Consider the following 24,579-nt stretch of genomic DNA (forward strand, 5'->3'; position numbering starts at 1 on the left):
CATGTGCTGTTCCCACTGCCTGAAACACTCTTCCTCCCCTTCTTAGCCTAACACCCATGGCTCTGTCGAGTTTCAGTCGGACATCACCTTTGCCAGGAGCCCCTGGGGGCCGTCGAGGATACTGGTTATGACAGTCACACCGGAACCTGCCCAGCGCAGCTCCCAGCTCTGTGCCACTTCCTATGACCACGTAGCCACGGGCAAGCTAGGAAACTCTGGGACTTCAATTTTTCATCTGGTGTCAGGATTAAATAAATCAGTACCCGTAGGTGCTCTGCAGCGCCACACGTGTCATCTCCATATTTCTTGACCCCAGATGAAGGTGGAGCTCCTGGCCAAGTATTTCCCAAAACTCCTTTGTAATATCATATAATCCAACCTCAGTCCTGGGAATGCCTGCCCATACCCCACCTGGCCAGACCTCGGCTCCAGGAGGGCGGGGCATTTTTGACTTTGATCCTACTCCTATTTCTAGTGCCCGGCACACAGCAGATGCTCATATTTGTTCAATCAGTGACCAGAAATCAAACACCTACTAGATAACCTGGGGATACACGCTGTCCAGCAAACTTCTACCTTGAACAGGGAAGGGAGGAGAGGATAATATTTTTAGCAACAAGGCCTACAGGGCAGGCTCTCACTGAGGCTAAAAGCAGTCACAAAGACAGCTCAGTAATTAGGAAAATACCTTTATTATTTTTGAAATGTTGCCATAGTCAATGTAAAAACCATGATAGTGGCTTTTCCACAACTTCACAGGTTATAGAAAGCTGATTTTCCACCATCTTTATAGAAATCTACCCCCCAAATCAGATGGGGCTCCATGATGGCTGAAACAGGGCAGGAAGGAAGGGCAGAGAATCAGCAAGGACAACTGCAGCTCCCGTGGGCAGCCAGAGGCTTCCTCGGCACTTTTAAAGCCCAGGCTGAGTCCCAAAGACCTGCAACCCCTCTAAGGAAGGCTCAGTCCATGCACCTTTGTGGCAGACTGAGGCAGGCCTCTGTCCTGAAGGCCGGCAGCCCACAGAAGGCCTGCGACGTGGCACTTGTGGCTGGGAGGCCACAGTCAAGGCAGCTTCGTGAGAATGAGAAGAGGGGGCAGGCCTGCGGCTCTCTAAAACATGGCCAGGAAAGAGACTACAGGCACTGACCAAAGAGTGCTCTAGGTTTAGAAATCTCCCTTTTACTCAGCTCCCGAAGATGAATTTGTCAAATAGCTATTAAAAAAAAAAAAAGAGAGAGAAGAAAAACAAAAAAACACAAACATGTGTTTCCATTTCAGCTGTAATCAGCAGTTGGTAATTTTTAGAAAAAGATGACATGAGTTGCTCATTGTCAAGTTTGTCTTTTTTATCAAGTCTCTGGCTCCTTCCCTTCCACGGCTGGGGCAGGGGGGTGACAACTGTAGCAGAAGGCTGTTTGTGGATTTGAGAAAACTGCGAAAATGTTTTGCACTCACGTACAAAGGCTGATGGAATTCAGAAAAGATCCCACCGATTTTTATGAGAAACATGACTGTTCCTCTTGGGTGTCTCAAGTCAAAACAAGGCAACTGCCTAGTGATTTATAGTCCCCACTACACATATTCCGCCTTCCAGAAGGCATTAGAGAAAGGGCCAACGTTTGCCAGGAGCGATTGTAAACATACCACTGACAGCTTGGACACTTTGTTTTTAAATGCAGCAGGATTTTTTCCTTTGGCCCTGGCGGAAAAGCCAACTCCCTAGGATTGTTTAGGAAGGAGCAGACAGGAGGACTCCCCTGAAACCTCAGAGTGAGGAGCCTCATGGTCCCCACTGACCGGAGTGTGGCCAGGAGCATTGTCAAAGGCGATCGATACATTTATGGCATATGAAAATTGTCCTGTGGTCCCCAGCTGGCCCCCAGACTCCACCCAGTTGGACATGGGGCAAGGGGAGTACAGAACAGATTATATTATAAGGCACGTGGTTGAGGTGGCCCCCACACCAGGCCCCAAGGGATTATCTCTTTGCACGATTCCAAAAGTGATGGAAAGCTGAGGAATTGATGGCACTCACAATAAGCAGCAGCAGCAGATACAGGGATATCATGACCATAAACCAATGGCTGGAAAACCAGGACAGCTGGCTGGAAGCCCTGCATAAGGGGGGAGAAAAAGGATGTTGGCAAGAAGAGAAAAACATTTTTTTTTTAAAGTGTATGCAGCAACTTCTGGCTCAAAGAAGATGAAATGATGAATTTCATCCTTTGGGTAAGCCATGAAATGAAGCTTCGTGCATGCTCCTTTGCTCAAAAAATCTGGGGCTATTTGCCCTGGCACAGACACATCTTTCACCAGAACATTTCTAAATGTGCAAAGACAGCTATGCAATGAGCTCATCCTGATCATCTCTCTTATGGCTCCTCTTGTACCTTTTATGACCTGTCTTTTCTTCGGTGAGACTTTGGGATCTAGAAGGTTCTTGCTCAGGGTGTCTGCCCAGGTGGCAGCAGGTGGCAGGTTACTAAGCCAAAGTCTCTTCACGGTGACACATGAACAGATATATCAGTCGGAGCTGGGGGAGCCCTCTTTGGCCCACCAGGAGATGATCTAAAGCGTCTGAGTGTACACTAAGAGACACTCCAGGGAGAAGTGGGAGAAGAATGGAATTTTCAAGTAGAAAAAGCCAGATGGTTTTAAACCAAAGGATAATGTTCCTCAGACTCAGTAATCCTATCCAAATTTCCCCAAATGTGGGGGACGGCTGGGGGAGGGGAGGATTTTACTGGTTTATAAAGTCTTGAAGCGTGGAAACCACTGGAATGGGGCATATTAAAGGTGACTCCCTTTCCTATCTTACCTGCTTCTCTACTGCTTGTCCCCATCCAAAGCTCTGCCACAGACCCCAACAAGGCAAGAGGATCTTAAAGCAACCCTTGACCCTAGAGACCCCCACGCATCCATCAACTACCACATTGCTGAGATGGGATGAGGCATCCCCCATGGCTATGAGGGGCTGAAAGGTCTCACCTGCTCTTGAATTCAACTCCCATTTTAGAGAATATGAGGAAGTAGCTCAGGTGCAGAGAGCACAGGTGGTGAGTCCACACCCCTGCAGGGAGTGACCAAGCAGGCGCACACATTCCCAGCTGGCATCCAGGCACCACCCAGCCTCTCAGCTTCCCCTCAGTCAGTGGGTGCCAGACCGCAATCAGGAGCCCGGGTGGTGAGGGGGCCTCGTGCTCTGGGGCAGTCAATTTGGCTTCATTCAGTCCCTCATGTCATTTGTGTTTACAAGTCTCTATCTTCTTCACTAGGAACACACAGTCCCTCTTAGGGCCAGGACCCCATCTCCTCAGACCTGTCTTCCTCACCCCTCGTGTTTTATATACTTCATACACTGCTCAAGTCTCAGGCTGGGGAGCAAGGGATGCTGGCAGCGGAGAACCCGCCACTCTGAATGCAGCTTTGCGGTGCTGCCCTGAGCCTCTCGCGGGGACCGCCCGCCTTACCTGCTGGGCTGCCTCTGTGAGTACACCAGCAGGTACTTCACTCGCAGGAGCTGGTTATTTGTGACCACAAAGTACTTTGGAGGGACGTCTCCCCCTTCGCTGTGTTTGATTCTTGCTCTCCTGCGATCTATCTCCTTGGAATCTGAACAAGGAGAATGAAGCACAGCTTTACTGGGGGACATTCAGGAATAAGAGAAGCAGATTATGAATAGAAACAGGTCAAGCCTCCAGGTCATGAGGGTGGAGAAGCCCCAGCAGGCTGAGGAAGGGTGTGGGTGTATAGAGGAGCACCAAAAAAACAGGAGAGTCTGACAAACCAGGTAAGAGGGGGAAAAAAAACAAAAACAAAACAAAACCGAGGAAAATAATAAGGGATAGAAGGGGGAAAAAAACTGAGTTGGGAAAGCAGAGGGAAGAAGCGGACTGATGGCCATCACAAAAAAATGATCTGGGCTTAGGTACAGAACTTGACCTAAAATGAGTCTCTTAGCAGACATTTTAAATTAACCATCCAGATTTTCGAGCTTTTTAGAACTCTTATGTTCCATCCTTTGTACCAAGACTTGTTTAAAAAACAAAACAAAAACCCCAAACTTTTTAATAACATGATGAAGCTTGGTAAAAACAAACAAAGTTATGTGACAGCAGACACTGCAAGGTTTTGTTCTGTTGTTGAAGGTCAGAGTTTGCAAACTTCCTAAGAATTATAAATGCAGATATTCATGCTGCCTGCTTTGGAAGGGTGGCGTCAGACCTGGGCCCATTCCTCAGGATTCCAGTTGTTTTACATTAGAGGCCAGGAACAGACAGTTTTCTCAGTGGAACCAACCAGTCAGTTCTGGAGACTAGAGTAATAGTTCTGGGACTCTTTTGCCACTAAGGGCAAAACAGCAGAGCACACAAGGCAGAGACTCAAAGGAACAGATCAGAGTGGACTGAGGTGGCTAGCTAGTCATCTGCTCTCCAGAGAGTCCAGGATTTACTTCCCACAGCTTCGGTTGCCTCTCACGTCCTCTGGGCACCTACCCAGGGCACACACCAAAGTAGCCTGGAGGGACGGGTCTGGACACACGTCTTTAGCTTCAGTTGACCAAATACCTACTGAATGCCAAGTACGTTCCAGGCTCTGTGCAGATACCAGGTCCCCAAGAGTGACTGAAACCCAGTTTCTGCTTTCAAGGAGCCCACATTCTGGCCTCACACCTTTGCTTTTATCTACTTTTTAAATTATTTATTTACTTGGAAGAGAGAGAGAGAGAGCACAGAGTGGGAGGGAGACGCAGACTCCCCACCAAGTGGAGAGCCCGATGTGGGGCTCGATCCCAGGACCCCGAGATCATGACCCAAGCCGAAGGCAGACACTTAACCGACTGAACCACCCAGGTGCCCCTTACCTATTGAAGCTCCCCTCTACCCCAGAGCTTTCCCTGAGCGCTTGGACATACTATGATTGCACCTTCCTCTCAGCTGCCCCTGTGGACCTCATCAGCCCCCTCCCCTGGTATGCTCTGCCCACCACCTTGTAGTAAGTGTGTCTTTTTTATCACGTGTCCCCAAGGAGACTGCTCACTCTGTGAAGTCAAGCTCCTGTCCCATGTTGCTTTGGACCCAGCCCATTCCTTGGCTGGCAATGGGCGTGCCACTCAACAGATGGGCCAACAGTAAGAGCCTGTACATTTAGTAGACCTATAGCCCGGGCCCAAGCCAAGTGCTCACTCACCCTTCTTCTTCATTTGGCACTTGACATCTGGATGATCAATGACTTCACACACAGCCACGCAGCTGAGGATGGGGCCAAGGAGGCTGCGCTGCCATCCCAGGCCGTGGGGGCTGTAAATGAGGGCCAGGCTCAAGTCACTGGTGAGGTAGGTCCCTTCCCCAAACAAGGACGTCTGGAATGGCAGAGGTTAACAAAGAAACAGGGCTGAGTGAAGGTAAAGTTGGCACAGCAAGATGACATAGGTCTTTCTTCAATAAAACTGTAAGCAACAAGTTCTTAAGCCTCTTTTTTCCCCGTGAAAAGGTATATAACGTCAGCTCATTCTAAGACATCATCTCAGAGTTGTAGTTAAACACAGTCCCATCTGACGACAGTTGAACTTGATTGTGGATGTGCCCACCTAGCCTGGCAAATTAGTGGTCAAGTTTGAAGGAGAAAAACATAGATATGAGTCCCAACAGACCTGAGTTTGAATCCTGCCTGTACCTCCAACAAGCTGGCAAGTTATAGAAACTCTCTGGGTCTCAGTTTCTACGTCTACAAAATGTTGATAGTTTATCTCCTTCACAACATCACAGAGGAGGCTTCAATGAGATCATGTACATAACACTGAGCAGGACCCTGGCACATGACAGGAGAGGGCATGTGTGTCACAATATATTAGTCATGCCTGTTACACGAATGCATTTAGCGTGGTCACACTGACAGCCTCCAGAAGCCAAGTCATGCACTTATGCACAGGGAGGAGGATCACACTTGAGGGTAGAAGGGACCTAAGTTGTCATGTGGAAAAGAAATGAATCTCAGACCAGAAACTGTTACCATATAAGGCAGGCCTGTATTAGGGGCAGGGTAAGTATGACTCTTCGTATTGGTGTCAACCAAGAAAATGTCCAAAATCTAGGAGGCAGGTCCCTAGTGGTAGGGGCTAACGTGATGTCCTCCATGAGGAAGCATGTTAGGTGAGAGAGAATGAGCCCAGGTGATATACCCATATCATGGGTAGCATATGGGTGATATACCCATATCATGGGTAGCAGTAGCAAACTCATCTTTTGCCCACAATAGACCACAGCAAAGGGTCAATAATCAACCATGATGGCCAGCAGAACAGTACCAGTCATGGCACTCAGTCATCCTGACTCAGAATCCTTCTCATTTCAGGTAGCTACTACCAATGGATGACTTTGAAATTGAAGTTGAAATTCAATTGCTATCTTCGGGCTGCAGTGTCTGTATCTGTTGAGTGAACTCAAACTGTTCACTGAACATCCTAAGCTTGGGAACTGAGAGATGTCTTTTTCAGAGGCCCCAGGCTTCCACAATTCTAAGCTGGTTCAGTGAAGTGTAGGGGGAATGAAACTCGAGCCTTTGCTTTACCTTTGGAAGCCCCTTGCCAACCTAGGCACTGTCCCCATGTCTCAGAAGCTGACACAGACCTTCTCCAAGGACACTGGATGTAATCTGATCTGACTCTACACCCATTCTCAGCTCTGGCTGCAATATATACACAAACGAGACCCCCCTCAACTCAAGAACCTCAAGCAAGACTGCTGTGAGCAGAGAAACAAGAGTGGGAAAGGTCGGGTATCTGTACTATGAAAATAATCTCACAGCTTCAACTGGCAAGTAAGCTCCCTCAAGCAAGCCCCTCACTGGAAACCCAGACAGAAGTGGCCAACAGAGCATCCGCTTAACCAGTGGATTCTGACGAGATGCCTCTACGCAGCGACTCCCCAGACAGTGAAGTGAAGGTTTGCTGTACAAGCCTGTAATCTGCAAGCAGCTTCTCCAGGCCGGCTCTGCCGTGAAGCAGAGGCCCCTGGATTCCAGTAGCCTGGCCATAAAAATAAGCTGAGAGCCAGTATAAACAAGCCCGTCATCCTACGCAAAACCCAACTGCACTAATCAGCTACAGCAGTGCTGGAAAAGTCTCTCTAGCCCCGGGGCTGCATCAGCCACAGCTGAGCCCGTGGCTCACAGAACCAGACCCTCTGATGAGGCAGAAGGCCGCAGCCCTCCAATTACCCCAGATTCCCTCTCCATCCGCCTATGAAAGCAGCCCTTGCTTTCTTGGAGTCTAGTACAGGAAGAGCCTTTTGCATATATGAGCTGTTTGAATCCTCTCAGCACACCAGAAGGTGGGTAATCACATCCTATCTTACAGATGGGGACGCTGAGGCTCAGAGAGGTTAATGAAATTTGCCTAAGACACAGAGCTGCTAAAGTGGTCTTTTCTGGCTCCTAGGAGGCTTTCCTCCTAGGCAAGTGCTTCTCAAATTTGTACAGGCCTACGAGTCACCTGGTGAGCTTGTTAAAGTGATCCCGTATCAGGTGATCTTGGGTGTGGCTGAGATTCCACAAGTCCAACAAGTTCTCAGGTGATGTGGATGTGGCTGGGCCAGGGACCATGGTGAGTCACAAAGATTGCCTATACCCTGGAATCACCAGACTTTTAAAGCATATTGGTGTCTGGGTTCCATATCCAGAGATCCTGATTTAATTGGTTTGGGATGCAGCCAAGCACTGGGATTTTTAAAAGTTCCCCCAAATGATTCCAAATGGGCAGCCAAGGTTGGGCACCATCTTCAAATCAATACTTCTCAAACTGTAATCAGTACAGGAGTCACCCAGAGAGCTTATTAAAATTCAGATTCTAATTCAGAAGGTCTGGGGTGGGCTCAAGATTCTGCATCTTCACAGGCTCCCAGATGCTGTTGTTACTACTGGTCTGCAGACTATACGAGGAGGGGCAAGGCCTTAGTGAACCCCTCCCCCCGACCCTCTACCAGCAAATTCCCCAGGGTTCTGACCCCCACGTCAGGAGGCTTAGGCCCCACCTTGTTCAGGTGGCAATGCAGCCCATTGTGGATGATGGAATGGAAGTTTTCGAGGCGGCTCCCGTGGAAGGCGTAGATTAGGTCCCGTTCTCCTTTGGTCTCATAAAATTTGGCGTTCGCTGGGTTGGAGTATTCAATTTCAAACAGGAAGTCCGGCACGGGGACAGGCGTGTGAGGGGCACCAGTCAGCTTTTGGATCTTTTCGAACTTGAAAACACGTAGGAAGTGGCAGTTTTATTTGGGAACCTGGTAAGATGTGCTGCCAAAATGGCGTCCTAAAGCTTTGGGCTTACTTCCTGTGGGCTCTGCTCATGAGAACAACTAGTTGCATGAGAATACAGGCAACAGTTTATAAATAAGCTCAGAGCTTACAGCTCAAGACTGCTTCCCTCTAATACTGTTTTTCCCTACACCAAGCTGCAAAGCATGAACTCTTTCTTCTAACTAAAGACTACCTCTAATTTTCATAACACCATCACATCCATTTCCTGCATTCCATCTTTACAATAATCTCAGGGGGTAGAAAGGTGGGATCAAGTGCAAGAATGGCCAAAAATGTTTCCTCCCATCCTTGTCCATTTGCCCCTCTGTAACTGACTTTGCAGGTGGGAACTCCAGAACTCCACCAAGAGGTGACATCTATTTCTCTGCCCTTTGAATCTGGGCTTGGCCATGTGACTTGCTCTGACCCTGGCCAATATAGAGCAAGCAGAAACTTGAAAAGGGCCTGCTGCTGTGAACCCTTCACTGCCATGGCGACAACCCCTGCTAGCCTTCAGTAGGATGAGGGCCTCACAGAGGAGGCCCACCACAGCAGCCATTCCAGCTCAAGACCCAGACCTGTGAGGCTACCCTAGATCATCCAGCCCCATCCAGAAGAACAACCCAACTAACCCACTGAATCTTGAGAAGCAATCAATATTGTTTTAAGCCGCTAGGTTTTGGGAATGGTTTGTTACGCAACAAAACCAAATTGATACAGAAGAGTAAGCTCTTCCTGACGGGCAGTGATCCTTCTCAGGGCAGGGACCACATCATTTGGGTAATTTCTAAACAGTAAGTCATAGACCAAAACCAGTCTGTGGCAAAGTTTTCTCTGGGTTGTGATTAAATGAGAAAACTAAGGACAAAGTAACAGATATGTTTATATTGCTGTCAGGTTGCCACGAGCCTGTCTTTGTCATTGTTTTGAGGCCATCCTCCTTTTTTGTACTAAAATATCTTTTTATAAAGTGATGATACATAGCAGCCTAATGTCCTTACTTGAGCTATAAAATAAAAATTAAAAAGCTAATAATACTCACTCCATATGTGGAGTGCCAACACTCCACTCCACATTTTAACGAAATTTAACTGACCTATAATTAAAAGGCAAGGAACCACTGTCTTATCTACTTTAGCTCCAGCACCCAACATCTAGTAGATGCTTGAAGAGGATAAATAAAGGAATGACTAAATCTCAACTGAGCAGATGACAGACGTGAAACGGAGATATCTTCTCCGAGTCAGCAACCCAGCCCAGACTTGATTATGGATCTCCTGACTCCCACTCTAGGGCTCTCTGTTACTGACTGTGTTTACCAACACAGGTGGACACCGCTAGACACCAGAATCCGAAACACCCAATTGTCTGCCACTTGAAGAGAGTTTTTGTCTTTGGCAGGAGCTTGTAAAAATTAAATGCTCTTAAATTAAAACTGATTAAGTAAAGAACAACACAGATAAACCCCTGCTCTGTTCTGAGGCAAGAGCACAAGGCCAGGGGGTCTGCCGTCTCATGCCCCAGTCCTTGTCCTCCTAGCCTGTCCCTGGGAGATCCTGGCCAGGCAAGGGAAACCAGATTACGGAATGTCTAGTCTGTGTCACAAACTATACTGCGGGTGCCATACATTCTACCATAGCTCCCCTCTGAGGTAACTATTAATATTCTCAGTGTACAAATGGGGAAAAGGAGACTGAATGTTAGATGGAAGTGGGATTTAACCCCAGTGCCTGAAGTGTTCCATGAACCAGGTTCTGCCTTTGTGTTTCCTGACAACTAGATGAGGCCAGTGTTCTTAAGGTGTGGTCAAGGGTCCACCCTTGTGATACCCAACATTTCCTGAGCCCTTAGCATGTACCCTAAGGCATTTTTCTAGCTGGGAATATTCATTCCATTCTCACAGCCAGTTCCCTGATGGAAGTATACTATTTATAGATGAGGAGACGGAGATACTGAGATGTACCCAGTGGCCTACTCCAGGTTCACCGTAACGGGGAGAACACTGCTTCGCGCTGCCAGTGTGCAAGTTCCTGAGCCCACTCCAGACACAGAATCAGCATCTCTCAGGGCAAGGTCCAGGAAGCTGCTTTTCAGCAAGCTTCCCAGGCCATTCTGGTGCAGGAGGAGGTCCCAGAGCCCTTCAGCCCTAGGGATCTGCTGTCCTATAGACCAAAGTCTCACCTCTGACTTCCCTGCACTGTGGATTGTCAGGACCTTTGAGGATAAAATCCAGCTCACCAGATCCCTGGCCCGTACGTCTTTGTCTCCAGAAGACTGGAGAAGTTCTTTCAGGTTGGGTAACTTGCTGGCATCTGCAAGCTGAAGTGAGGAAAAAAACCTCCATTAGCAAGGATCCTAAACAAAATGATAACGGGGTGCCCTCTCGTGGTGAAGTAGGCAACCTGCACGTCTTTCGTGTTTCAAGGAATTTCCGAAGACGGAAAGAAAGGTACAGCTCTGGGATTCCCCCTTCCAAATACCAAACTCCAAAAGCTCTGAACACTGAAACATGGTCTCGTAACCCATTTGGTACAAAACCTGACCTGAGCTGCTATGGGGTTAGTTTAATCTTTACTTATCCCACTTCCTGTTGCTGTTGATGTGATACATTTGGCTGCAGGAATATTAATGTCTGATTATGGGATACCGCCACCTCCCAGGAGGTGTTACCAAATACACGGTATATCCAAGTGTGGGTAGAGGGTGAACAAAGCCTTTTCCCTTCAGCATGAGTTAACTCCCTGTTAACGTATCTCTTGGAGTGCAGCAACTCCATACACAAGCAGGCAACACTGCTTTGGAAAAAATGACCCAGAATGGTAAACTGTACCTGGACTGGAAGAATCTATGAGTAAGGAATCCATGGCTTTGGGCTTCCCTGAGTGTGAGTGTGGTGACTTCTTTGAGGACCCCAGCAGCTATGTCTGTGGTGTTCTCACGAAAGAGGCCAGCCTCTGGGGCACATGGGGCTTCATTGAGGTGCCCACCCACTCATCTCCTCACTCCCCACTGCTTCCATATTGGGTTGCTGGGAAGATGAAAGAAGGTCCCAGGTCTATCTCTACACGTCCATTTCTTTTCCTTTCCATTTTTCTAGAAAGTTGGCTGTTGCTGACCTTGGGGGGTTTTATTTCCTAGCTCGGCAAATGAAAATCAGAAACATTTCGGGGTTACTTTATTCCTATCTCTATTTCCAAAGAGTTGATCACTAGCCTTGAACTTCTTTTATTTATTTTTTTGTTATTTTATTTATTTATTTATTTTTTTGACAGACAGAGATCACAAGTAGGCAGAGAAGCAGGCAGAGAAGAGAGGAGGAAGCAGGCTCCCTGCTGAGCAGAGAGCCCAGTGTGGGCTGGATCCCAGGACCCTGGGATCATGACCTGAGCCGAAGGTAGAGGCATTAACCCACTGAACCACCCAGGTGCCCCTAGCCTTGAACTTCTAATAGAACCCTCTCTACATGCCTTGTGGAGCATCAGTGAGGATCCAGTTAAAAACCATGGATGACAGTGCCTGGGTGGCTCAGTCGGAGTATATTAAGTACTCCAATGTTAGTGGGACTGTCATGATCGGTCATCATCATGAACTGTAGGAGGTTGCATGTGCCTGAGGTGTGGGGGAAGGGTCGCCAGGAGGAAGAGGAGTGAGAAGGTAACATCAGTCTGTGAATGACCTTAACCCACCTTGGGGACTCTTGGCTTTGTTCTATAGACTGTAGGAGCTACTGAGGGTACCCTCCAGTGGCCTTCCCCACTGCCTGCTGCCTGCACAGAGAATACCCCCCAGCAGCCTGTGGCCTCTGTCCTTCTTTTCTTCTCCTGTTCCATCCTTGTTATCCCAGAGACAGAGCTGAGTATTCTCTCCCACAATGACTGTCCTCATCACTCCTATTTCCCTTTTTTTTTTTTTTTAAGATTTTATTTATTTATTTGACACAGAGAGAGATCACAAGTAGGCAGAGAGGCAGGCAGAGAGAGAGGGGGAAACAGGCTCCCTGCTGAGCAGAGAGCCTGATGCGGGGCTCGATCCCAAGACCCGGGGATCATGACCTGAGCAGAAGGCAGAGGCTTAACCCACTGAGCCACCCAGGCGCCCCATCACTCCTCTTTCCAATCCCACCTGTGAGCCACAGACCCTCGCCAATAGTGCAGACCTGGGCACAGGGAGCCTGCAAAAGGCCAGTCAGCTAAGCCAGGCCCCTTTTAGGGGTTCAGTCTGGGAAAGTGGGAGAGAATCCTCCTGGCTCTGGGCAGGACCTAGGCTCCCCTGAGACCTCCTTGGAGCCAGCCTTCTTCCAGAGCTCCGGCCCTCTCACTGCTGCCTGCCCAGACAGGGCCCCTATGTGTCCTGCCAGGCTGCCTGCTTTATCCCCACTCTTTAACCCCTCAACTGACCTCCCTTAAGTCCCATTTCACTTTCACACTACTCTGAAAAATAAATCTGCTCCAACAAGTTAATGGAATTCTTCCTCCTGAGTAAAACCTGTCTGCACTTGAGCAGGGCCTTTTGTGAACCAGGCATACAAGCAGGGTTGCCAGATAAACTACAGTCTCACCAGTTAAATTTTAATATCAGATAAACAACAAAATTCATTCTTTCAGTATAAGTATAATCCATACAATATTGGGGGGCATACTTGCACTTTCAAAATTATCTGTTGCTTATCTGAAATTCAAATTTAACTAGGTGGCTTATACATAGTTCGCCAAAGCTAACAACACTTCCTTTACCAAGCCCTTGGACATCTGGTCTGACCTGGCCTCTCTTCCTAACAGTGCCTCTTACGACAAACTTCCTACCCACTGCCCCCATGCTATTCCTCACCTGCCCTGTGTCTTTCCTTTATTATGCTTCTGCAGCTGCCCAGCATAATATTTCATGGGGTCTTCAAGGCCAGCCTAAAGTCACCTCCCTGTCCTTGACCACCCAGGATCTCTGTGTTCCCCTGTCCTCTAGGCAAAATCCCATGTTGGTACTTGACTCTCTGGAGTCACCCCAAATCCGGTTGGGACAAGCACTTCCTGAGGGCCAACCACATCTCATGTCTCCTGGAGACCCAGCAACTGGCCTAGAACTTGGCACAAGGTTCAAACAAGACAGTAACAGCTACTATTTATTCAGGCCTTACCATATACCAGGCGCCAGGCTAAATGCTAGGCATACATCATCATTTTAGCCTCCACACAGCCTGTATTAAAGGGGGAGGGAACAGGTCTGGAGAAGTTCAACTCTTTCCCAGGGTCACACCGCTATTCAGAGGTAGGGCAGAGACATGAAGTCCGGCGGCCTGACTTCAGAGTCCATTCTCTGGGATCCTCTCCCAACAAATCAATGGAGAAATATATTTATTTGTTTGTTTTAAAGGTTTAAGTGATCTCTACACCCAATGTGGGGTTTGAACCCACAACCCCAAGATTAAGAGTTGCATGCTCCACAGACTGAGTCAACCAGGCACCATTCAATGGAGAAATTTTTAATGGATTCACTATTTTAGCCCCAAGGAGCAATTCTGACAAAACTTTAAGAAGGTGCTTGGGAAGCTTATCTGGTATGTTCCTGGAGACACCCCCCACCCCACCACCACCACCAAATAATACAACCGAGACAGCTACTGGCTGAGCCTAAGTCTTGTCAAAGATAGAGAAAGATGTATGTCACCTGTAGTATGGAGCAGGGTCAGGAATCAGAAAACCCTCCATGAAGATAAGAGTTAGACAAGCCGCAGCTCAGACAGTGGAAGGCACTTCTCAAAAACCTGACTGAGGAGAAGAGTTCAGGAGGAAGGAAGGCATTTCTGGGAGTTCGGGGAGAAGGTGGAGGGAAGGGTTTATGGAATGGGTAGGACACAGTGGTGGGGAGGATTCTGAGAGGCAGAGCAGATGGCACTCCCAGTGGGACAGGCAAAAGGTGGTCCCAAGCTCAAATGCCTTCGGAGCCAAAGAGTCATGCAAATGAGCATGGGAGGCATCTAGGAGAGAGTGGTGAGGACTGCGTTGAACTGGACATCCCCGGCCCAACGAAGGGCCCAGCCACCAACCCCCAGCTGGTTTCTGCCCAAGGGTGCCAGGTTCTAGCTGGGCTATGGAGGCTCAGATGTCTTTCTTTTCAAAAGAAATCAGCAAGCTGCTGCCTTTTTTTTTTTTTTTTCCAATTTCCCAATTTCTAGAAGGCAAGGGGAACAAATAGAGCCTGTTATCCCACAGACCCCACTTTCACAGCCTCTGCTCTGAGAAATAAAGAAGTATTCAGTTGGAGAAGGGGTCAAGGAGCCTAGGCAGGACCTGACCGGTGACCAGCACTGGTCTCTCAGGAAAAGAGGTGGTTTGGGTGACTGAGAGATCAAGGGTAAGGAACCAGGAGGGGACACACAGAGGAAAGAGAAGACCAATAACCAAGCAACTCCTGTGCTTGCTTTGAGTCAGGAAGTGACAGGACAGCCCAGTGGACGGTCTGCAAACACCAAGATCACAATCTCCTGATGAGGAGGCCCAGGAATCTGTGTTTACAGATGTTCCCACAGGCGATTCTTACCACCAGGAAAAGGTGGGGAGACTCAGGTTTATATATTAATTAATGTTAATTAATTAACTAACTAATTAATGTTAATTAATGTTAATGTTCTAAAAGGGCAGGCAGCAGGAAAGAACGAACTCCGGTGGGGGTGGGGGTGGAATCCTTACCTATAAAAACACCAGAGATCATAATTACTAGATGTGGGGGAAGATGCTAGAAGGGAATGAACCAAAAGGTACAGCCAAGGTCACCAGCCTCAGGAACCAAACTGATAAAGTGACACCTGGAAGAGCAGAGTGGGTGGGATGGGGGGAGCCACTGGGCTGCGGGGATGAAGCCGGCAAAAGTGGCCACTGCTGTTATATGCCGGTATACCTTGCTTTGCACAAAAATCCAGATTCATGAAAACAGACTGAGGGTCAGAGTCTACTTTAGAAGAGAACTCTTCACACAAGCAGTCATTGTGGAGTCCCTCTACAGGAATGGTTCTCTAGGGGCAGGCTGCCATTATCTAGGACCTGGAAGGTGGTGTAATGCCCACAGGGAGACTGGTTAGCTGACAGTGACAGAGATGATAAGAGAACCCATATCACTGAGTCGTTAAGATTAAATGAGTTCTACGTAGAAACAGTTCAAAAGAGTGCCAGGCAGGTAGTTCAGTGCTATTTGTAATATGTAAGCATCAGGTACTGTACTATTATTAATCAAATGCCTCCTCTCTCCCGCTCACCAATTCGATAAGGAAAAGCCTGCATTTCTGGGATGGTTGGGAAGGAAGGAGGTAGTCAGTACCGGAAGGATGATCCCACCCCTGGGTTCTCCATATTGTTATCCCACAGGCTGAGACACTTTTCTAGCCACACATCCACCAACAGTCATGCCACATAACCTACGTCTGATCCAAATCTTTTTATATCTGTATACCTTTCTATATCTGTATATTCTATACTTATATATCTTTATAGAATATAGAAATATATTTTATATTTCTATATCTGTATATTCTTCAGAGACCACCTCTGAGAGAAGGGAACTAAATAGGTAATCTGAGACAGAATTTTACCTTGAGATATCACATATGTACCTAAATGGACACTTATGGGCTGGATTGAATCTAATCATCATCATTTCCTCACTACCCAGCAGATGGGTGTTCATGAAAATGATCAATTAATAGGAAAATCTTAAAACTACATATTCCCAGACAACCCTTTGGGTCCCCTCCCTCTTTGGGAGCTTTGTGCTATCACTTTGCTATTGCCCAATAAACCTCACTTTGCTGCTAAAAAAACAAAACAAAACAAAAACAAAAACAAAAAAATTACATATTCAGGGGCGCCTGGGTGGCTCAGTGGGTTAAGCCTCTGTCTTCGGCTCTGGTCATGATCTCAGGGTCCTGGGATTGAGCCCCACATCGGGCTCTCTACTCAGCAAGGAGTCTGCTTCCCCCTCTCTCTGCCTGCCTCTCTGCCTACTTGTGATCTCCCTCTCTCTCTCTCTGTCAAATAAATAAATAAATAAATAAAATCTTTAAACAAACAAACATATATATTCTCTGCAAATAAACACAATATCCCAATGCCCAGCCTCCACCTCAGAGATGAAATCAGAATCTCCAGGGATAGGGCCCAGACATCAGTATTTTTCAAAGCTTTCCAGGGGATTCTAATGCCAGCCAAGGTTGACCCTTGTATAAAGAGTGACCTCCCGGGGCACCTGGGTGGCTCAGTGGGTTGAAGCCTCTGCCTTCAGCCCGGGTCATGATCACAGGTCCTGGGATCGAGCCCCACATCGGGCTCTCTGCTCAACGGGGAGCCTGCTTCCTCCTCCTCTCTCTCTCTCTGCCTGCCTCTTTGCCTACTTGTGATCTCTGTCAAATAAATAAAAAAAAATATTAAACAAAAAAAAGAGTGACCTCCCCCAGTAAATGTCAATATTCAATTTATAATCTGAAAATAAGCATTAAAAGCCTCGCTTAGAGAGGTTGCTTACCCTTTGAACCAGCAATTTCACCCTTTGGAATTTATCTCAAGAAAATAACTGGAGATGTAAACAACGATTACTCTACAAGGTAGTTTGTCATAGCAGCATTTAAAAGAGCAAAATTTTTTAAATTGTGAAGGCTCGCAAAGGAAGCACTCCTAACTGCTGGGGGTAGAGGCTGAGAATAAGATGAGGTTCCAGTTATGTCCTAAGGGATTAAGAAAAGTTTGTCTGGACAAAGAGGGAGACGGTGTGGAGAGGACAGGCATTCCCTGGAGTCAGCACAGAGAGAAGCTTATTCATGGTTTAACCCAGACATTGGGGACACAGCTTGGTTAGACAGCACAAGCCACAGACCAGAACCAGAAGAGTCGATTAGTGCAGTTCCGCCCCCAAAATAGTAGAAAGGAATGGGGTAGGCTAGACACAGTGCTTCTCAGACTTTACAATGCACACAAATACCCAAGAATCTTATTAAAATGCAAGTATTGATTGGGTAGGTCTGGGGTGGAGGGACCAACATTCTGCATTTCTAACTAGCTCCCAGGTGATGCTGATGTGGCTGGTCCTCAACCAGACTTTGGGTGGTAAAGGGCTGGAATTAATACAAAGGAGCCATTCCCCCCAACCTCCTACCCCTTGAAAGGGTCTTCAGGGTAATGGTGAACTGGGGCATGATGTTTTCCATCGGAAAAACAAAACAAAAAACTTAACAGCTGTGATGCCAGTGACAAGATTCTGTGTAAAGTGACTCGGGGAATATGAACTGTGCCCAGGATAGCTCAACCTTAAGTTCAGGGGTCAATTGTCAGGGCTACAGGACATCCCGAGAATCTTAGAGGGTTTCTTACCTGATAGGAGCTTAGCCAACCCTCTTCCCAAGGGAACAGGGTTAGAAACCCTCAGTCAGAAGCAATCAGCACATACCTAATTTGATTGCTCAAACATGTGATAAGCACATCTCAGGCCAGGCCCTGGGAATACAAAGAACTCCCAGTGCAAAACTGAAGAGCTGACTCAGAATGGAAATATCCTCCAAACAAGGCACTGGAGAGATGATTTGGGAATGCAGGGACTGTGACAAAATAAGGCCAGAGCCATGCCTAAAGCCAAGAGCTTGGTTCAGTAGGGGATGTTCTCAGGAAAGCCACAGTCAATAAAGTAATTCAGCCAGAGTTCTAAGTTTTGGAAACAACCCATGTGTTATAGGTGTGTAATAACAGCGGAGAGAAAATGATTTAAAAGGGGCTGAGGGGTGCCTGGGTGGCTCAGTGGGTTAAAGTTTCTGCCTTTGGCTCAGGTCATGATCCCGGGGTCCTGGGGTCGAGCCCCGCGTCGGGCTCTCTGCTCGGTGGGGAGCCTACTTCCCCCTCTCTCTCTGCCTGCCTCTCTGCCTACTTGTGATCTCTCTGTCAAATACATCAATAGATAAAATCTTTAAATAAATAAATAAAAGTGGCTGAAAATGATACACTGTTTTACATTATTTCCAAGAGCTCTAAGCTAACAATGAGAGACTTTTTAACAGCTCTATACCTTCCTTCTTCAGGGAACCACAAAATAATCCAGAAGGCCAAGTCCAGACCTGATTCCGATTTCTCTAAAAGCTAACTTTTAAGGAGGCACCTGGCTGGTTCAGTCAGTACAGCACAGGACTCCTGATCTCAGGGTCATGAGTTCAACCCCCACATTGGGGTACAGTTTACTTAAAAATAATAAAAAGCTAAGCTTTGAGTCAGATACAGGTCCAGATACCAAGTTCTCTGCATCTTTTCTACAATTCATGTAACATGTGGCAAAATGAAACCTAAGGTATATTTATTTAAGAATGTGTGCAGGCCCCCAAAAGTCATGGTGCAAGGCCCTGCCTGGTGAGTGGCCTTCTCCAGGGAAACTGCCCGTTAAAACCATGCCTACACACAGCCAAGAAGCTGTTGAGCCTGGCCTAGCTTCCCTCACAATGGTGCCCAATAAGGAATAAGGCACCAGAACAGGATGGGAAGAACCTGTCCATGTTTCTTCAGTGGCACCTGGGAGCAAGGGTGCCCTGGCTAGAACTGGCACAAAGAGCCCCATGCCTAAACAGTCTGTCCCTACAAATGAGAGGCTGGCTATTTGGGTTTACCTTAATTACCAATGCTCTCCTAAGAGGTTATAGATATGACAGGAAGGAAGACAGTGCCTTCAACTGAGAGCACTGATACCTATGGGGAATGTGGAATAGGGTGAGCTCTGCCGGGGGCATTTTTACTTTATCCATATCATTTGTATATTTTATAACAAAAATATATCCAACCATTGTTTGCATAATTAAAAATAAATTTTTAGGGGCGCCTGGGTGGCTCAGTGGGTTAAAGCCTCTGCCTTCGGCTCAGGTCATGGTCCTGGGATTGGCTCTCTGCTCAGCAGGGAGCCTACCTCCCCCTCTCTGCCTGCCTCTCTGCCTGCTTGTGATCTCTCTCTCTCTGTCTGTCAAATAAATAAATAAAATCTTTTTAAAAAATTAAAATAAAAATAAATTTTTAAAAAACACAAGCACAGGGGCGCCTGGGTGGCTCAGTGGATTAAGCCGCTGCCTTCGGCTCAGGTCATGATCTCAGGGTCCTGGGATCGGGCCCCGCATCGTGCTCTCTGCTCCGCGGGGAGCCTGCTTCCTCCTCTCTCTCTGCCTACCTCTCTGCTTACTTGTGATCTCTCTCTCTGTCAAATAAATAAATAAAATCTTTAAAAAAAAAAAACACAAGCACATCAAAATAATTCCAAAGCTCCCTTTGCTTTTATCCCATATTTGTCAACCCAACCTCATTCTGTTTGCTGAGAAGACCTTCCAACAGGAAAAGAACATAATGACCATGCTAGACCATTTGGATGTTTCTTGGTCAGAATTAATAAAATGCATTGCGGGGCACCATCTCTGTTGAGTTTGGTCCCTCTGACCCTAATCTCTCCTCCTCTGTCTACTCCTCCTGACAGATTCCCTCTCTCACCCTGCCTCCTCAGGGGTCTTTCAGAAATGCATCCTGGGGGCACCTGGGTGGCTCAGTCAGTAAGCATCTGCCTTCAACTCAGATCATGATTTTGGGGTCCTGGAATAGAGCCCAACATCAGGCTCTCTGCTCAGAAGAGAATCTGCTTCTGCCTCTCTCTTGGCCCACCCCCACTTGTGCGCTCACTCTCAAATAAATAAAATCTTAAAAAACAAACAAACAAAAAAAAAACCTCAATGCATCCTAGATCTCACCAATGCCCTCCTCTGCCCAAGGGTAAAATCAACACATCTTTGGTAAAACATGCCCAGCTCTGTGTGCTCTGGTCAACCTCATCTCTTCCTGTTCCCCTTGGTAGCCACACTAAAGTATAGACTTGTCCTTCTCAGTGAGCTCTTGGCTTTCTGCCCATCCTGCTACTCCTCCTGGAATACCTCTTCCCTGCTCTCTGCTCCTCAAAAACCCTCCATATCCCTGGGGACTCAGCATGGCATCAGCCATAGCCCCTACTTAGTCCACTGCCAAGGACTGGGATTCCAGCCCCGGACTTCTATGTTGTATATACAGACTTACTCCATAATACAGCTGAACACACTGTTAATCTCTCCTTGGGTCTTTAATTCTGTACCCTTAGCACCTGGCCCACAGCAGACACTCCATAAATATCTCCTGACAAAACCGAAGGACGTTTTATCCCCAAGGCTCTGATATCACAACTCACAAAACTGAATATCTGAATATTCAGAACAAACCACGAGGGAAGTCAGTTGGCTTATCCTTCTCCAACCACTACTCCCTGTACCCTGAAATGCCTATGCACTGTGGTCAAGGCCTGGGGTGCCCTCAACACATCCCTGGTCTGGGCTGTAATGGACCAGATAAGGGCAGGAGGCTGGGCCTTTGTCCCTAGACCTCTTGAGAATGATAGCAAAGAGGGAATCCGACTCTGACCACCTCATCAGAGAAAATTCTAAGCATCTCTTGATTCAAAATATCTGCCTTAATCTGTTAACATGGTTCATAACATTCATTGATTTTTTTTTAATGTGTAACTAATTTTGATACCTGGAATAAATCCACCCTGTTCATGGGGAATTATTCTTTTTATACATTGCCAGAATCAGGATGCTAGTTTTTTTGAGGATTTCTACATTTATACTCACGAGTGACACTGGCCTATAATTTTCTTTTCTTGTGTTATCCTTATCAGGTTTAGATCAAGCTTTCATGAGCCTCTTTTTCAATACTCTGAAAGAATTTTACACAAAATGAAACTGGAAGCACTTATTCTCTCAGTGTTTGGTAGAATTTGCCAAGGAAATCAGGTAGGTCAGGAGTTTTCTTTGAGGGAAAATCTTTGACTACTCACTCAATGCCTTTAATGATTATAGACTATTTTGATTTTCTACTTCTTATAGAACTGATTTTTGTAAACTGTATTTTTCTAGGTAAATCCAAACATTTGAATTACAAAGACAACTGATATCTGGACTGCTGACCCTGAGGTGAACTCTGTAAGAAATTAAGTGCCTTGTGAATCATGGGAGAAATAACAGCTGACATGCAGACTGTATGTTACAATTCATGAAAGTACTGCCCACATATTACCTCATTTGAAGATCAAGGTCTGGGTGGCTTTGGTGATTTTTTAGTGTCTGATTACTTGTAAAGAGATGAATAACTTCTTACTTAGTAGAAGCATCTGATTCAGATCAACCCCCCTACTGCTGGCCATGCTAGGAAATTTTGTGGAGGCTTATGCGGCTATTGAATTCTGAATTCACTCCTGGGAGTTACTTGTCATTAACATGAGGGAGTAACCACCAAGGGCCTTGGGATTGTCGATATTAGGGTATGGGTGTTGTGAGTTCATGGAAACTTTCCTTAAGGCCCGGCTGGGAATGTTAAGTCTGGGGGCTGGCGTGTTCACTAATCCGGGTCCACAGGCCACGTGGCCTGGGACGCAGAGGACAGCGCGGGAAGGGGTGGAGAGAAGCACACTCACCAGGGCCTCAAAGTCCTTGCAGTCGGGGCGGGCATAGGACGCGGGGAAGGGCCGCAGCACCGAGTCGCGCTTGTAGCTCTGCAGCGCCGAGGCGAAGAGGCTGCACCGGAGGTCGGCGGCCAGCACGTCGCGGCCCGCCGCCTCCCTGACCGCCGCCCAGCCTGCCGGCTGCATCCCGGGTGGCGGCGCGTTGCCGGGGGAGACGCGCGGGTCAGGGGCTAGGGCCGAGCCTGTGGTCAGCGCGGAGCCGGGCCCAGGGACAACGGGCCAAGGACACCAGGGTTCCCAGGCCCGGGGTGGAGCTAGGCTGAGGGATGAAGATGGCAGAGGTCAGAACGTGTGTCGGGTGTCTTCGGCTGGGAGCCGGGCCGGGGCGCTCGCTGTCTGGGGAGACGGGCCGGTGGAGGAAAAGGACCCGGCCGGGACCTCGGTTCTGCGTGGGAGATTGGGCCTGGGAATAATGGGGCCGGGAGAGGGGGTGTCCCAGGCCCCGGGGAGGGGCTATGACATGGGATGAGACGACAACGGCGGGAACGTGCTGACACGTGTCCTCTACAGAAGCCTGGGGCAGGGGTGGGGCGGGCACCCTCAGGGGGAAGCAGGGGAAAAGCCCCCTCTCCGCGCCGGGAGAAGCTGCTGCGCCGCCTGTGCCTTCCTGTTCCGCCTCCCGCCCTGCACCGCCGAAGCCCCGGCGCTCGCCCGGCTGCCCCTAGCGCCGCCGGCGTTCCGCGAGCGGTGCACGTCAGCCCGCGGTGCCCTGCCCGCGGGAGGGACTCCCGCGCCGTACTGCCTGCCCGGGCCTACCTCCCCTCGCGGCCGCGCTCCGCACGCTGCTCCGCGCTCCTCCCTGCCCAGCCGAGGGCCCGCCCCTTCCCGCGCCCGCCCCCGCCCGGGTGCCGGGTGTGTCAGCCCTGCCAGATCTGAGGGGACAGCGACGCGAGGTGTGGGGCCCCGGTGGAGTCGCCCACGCCGCTGCACGCCGTAGTCGCAAAAGCCAGGGAGAGGAACTACCCAGGCGCCCTTTGACCCACCCTTGGATTTGCCTTTGTTTCAGCTCCGCGGGCTGAGCCTGTGGGAATTGCTGAGCTGCGGCCTCTCGCCTGAACGTTTCCCTCCAAAACGGACTGCGCAGAGGGAACCATTGAACACCCAGGGAAACTGCATCTCAGCGTGCTGCACTGCTTGCCCAAGGTCCCACAGCCGGATCGGGTGAACCTGGAATCCACATCTAGATCTGAAAACCAAAAGACCTGTCCTCTGCTTCTCAGCCTTCAGAATTCACTGCATCGCTTTAGTCTCTGGCCTCTCAGACAAGGGTCAGCAAGATCCTTCGTTGGAGTCTGGTCAGAAAGAGAACCTGGAGAGACAAATAATGGGGGAGGCCAGAGGGGAGGTTGACCGAACTCTGCAGAAGGGAAGGGACTAGAGTCCCATCCCCTCTCCCAATTCACAACCCCGTTAGAGAAAACCTCAATTTGGCCTCATGGTCACCTGGAAATCGAAGCACAGGAAACTGCTAATTCCTAGACTAAGAAGCCCTTCAATACCCTGGCCCCCACTCCCACACCCTAGCTTCCTCCAATAGAGGAGCTTCCCCTCCTTCCCCATCCAGGCTGAGTTGGGCTCTTGCTTCTGAGAAGAAGTGGTCCAAGACTTTGGATTGTATACATGACTTTGGGAGGAAGAGCAATACTGGACCCCCATACACCACAGGGCTTCCCAGGCCAGGCATTGAGTGCAGGCTGCTCCCAGGAGTCACATCAAACCTCTAGTTGCTAGGAGGCCCAGACTGGTCGGGACTAACGAACAAGTGTCTTAGAGCCTTACATCCTCAGACAAGACTCCTAGTGCCCAGGACCTCGTGGGATCCGGGAACTAACATGGCTACTGAAGTTCAGGCCCAGAAGGGCAGGGCCAGCAACAGTGGGACAGGAGACCTGGACACCCACCTTCATTCTACCTCTTCACTGTGGGATCTTAGACAAGACCAACTCCTTGGCCTCAAGGATTATTTGCTGGATGAAAACATGAAATTTACTTTAATGAATATGTTTTCTCACACATGAAATGAGAATCATGGTGAAACATCCACAACCGAAGGGGGTGTGGGAACCGCTCTGGGGATGCAATTCTGAGTGTCTGGGCGCTCTACAAAACAAGCTGAGTTATCATTGTGCTTATTTTCTTTTTTTTTTTTAAGTTATTTATTTTTTAGTAATCTCTACCCCAACGTGGGCCTCAAACTCAGGACCCTGAGATCAACTGAGCTAGCCAGGAGCTGGCTATTTATTTACTTTTTATAATTTTTTTTTTACTATTTACTTTTTATATTTTTAAAAAACAGCTTTATTTACCTGAAATGAATATAACATTGCATATTAACTAACTGGAATTAAAATAAAAACTTAAAAAAAAAACAGCTTTGTTGACGTATAATCCACAGCCCATACAATTCACCCATTTAAAGTGTAAAATCTAATAGTTTTTAGTATCTCCACAGATACGTTCAACCATCACCACAGTCAATTTGAAACATTTCATCACATTCAAAAGAAACCCTATGTAGTTAGTACTTGTGGTACCTGAGCATGGAATGTCTTTCCATTTATTCAGATCTTAAAAAAAATTGTTTTTTCACCAATGTTTTGTAGTTTTCTGAGTATAAGTCTTGTGCTTCTTTAATTAAATGTATTCCTAAATATTTCATTCTTTCTCATGATATTGTGAGTGGGATAATTTCTTAATTTCATTTTATATTGTTCATTACCAATGTAGGGAAATATCATTGCTTT

At 47.9% G+C, this 24,579-nt stretch overlaps 1 protein-coding gene across 4 annotated transcripts; it reads right to left on the minus strand.

Moving 5' to 3' along the window:
* Positions 1-554: 554 nt before the first annotated feature.
* PARP16 (poly(ADP-ribose) polymerase family member 16) lies at positions 555-22,932 on the minus strand. 4 transcript variants are annotated; one of them, XM_046010091.1, is made up of 7 exons: positions 22,708-22,932; positions 21,788-22,094; positions 10,478-10,615; positions 8,035-8,241; positions 5,195-5,366; positions 3,475-3,616; positions 566-2,118 (listed from the first exon to the last, which is right to left on the minus strand). In XM_046010091.1, exons 2-7 carry the CDS (start codon positions 21,959-21,961, stop codon positions 1,983-1,985), a joined length of 969 nt encoding a protein of 322 aa, XP_045866047.1. In that variant the 5' UTR covers positions 21,962-22,094; positions 22,708-22,932; the 3' UTR covers positions 566-1,982. The 4 variants fall into 4 exon arrangements, with proteins under 4 accessions (XP_045866046.1, XP_045866045.1, XP_045866047.1 ...); XM_046010088.1 differs by lacking the exon at positions 22,708-22,932 and adding an exon at positions 22,592-22,675; XM_046010089.1 differs by lacking the exon at positions 22,708-22,932 and having other exon boundaries at positions 560-2,118; positions 10,535-10,615; positions 21,788-22,693.
* Positions 22,933-24,579: the final 1,647 nt, after the last annotated feature.

The sequence above is a fragment of the Meles meles genome, chromosome 6, assembly GCF_922984935.1.
Source record: "Meles meles chromosome 6, mMelMel3.1 paternal haplotype, whole genome shotgun sequence".
Classification (NCBI taxonomy): domain Eukaryota; kingdom Metazoa; phylum Chordata; class Mammalia; order Carnivora; family Mustelidae; genus Meles; species Meles meles.

Bases quoted from the DNA above. Each gene is read 5' to 3' on its own strand.
- PARP16 (XM_046010091.1), bottom strand. From the start codon at position 21,961: ATGCAGCCGGCAGGCTGGGCGGCGGTCAGGGAGGCGGCGGGCCGCGAC. The intron at 10,616-21,787 runs GTGAGTGTGCTT...TCCTCACTTCAG, and splicing joins GCAAGGACTTTGAGGCCCTG to CTTGCAGATGCCAGCAAGTT. The intron at 5,367-8,034 runs GTGGGGCCTAAG...CTGCCATTCCAG, and splicing joins TGCATTGCCACCTGAACAAG to ACGTCCTTGTTTGGGGAAGG.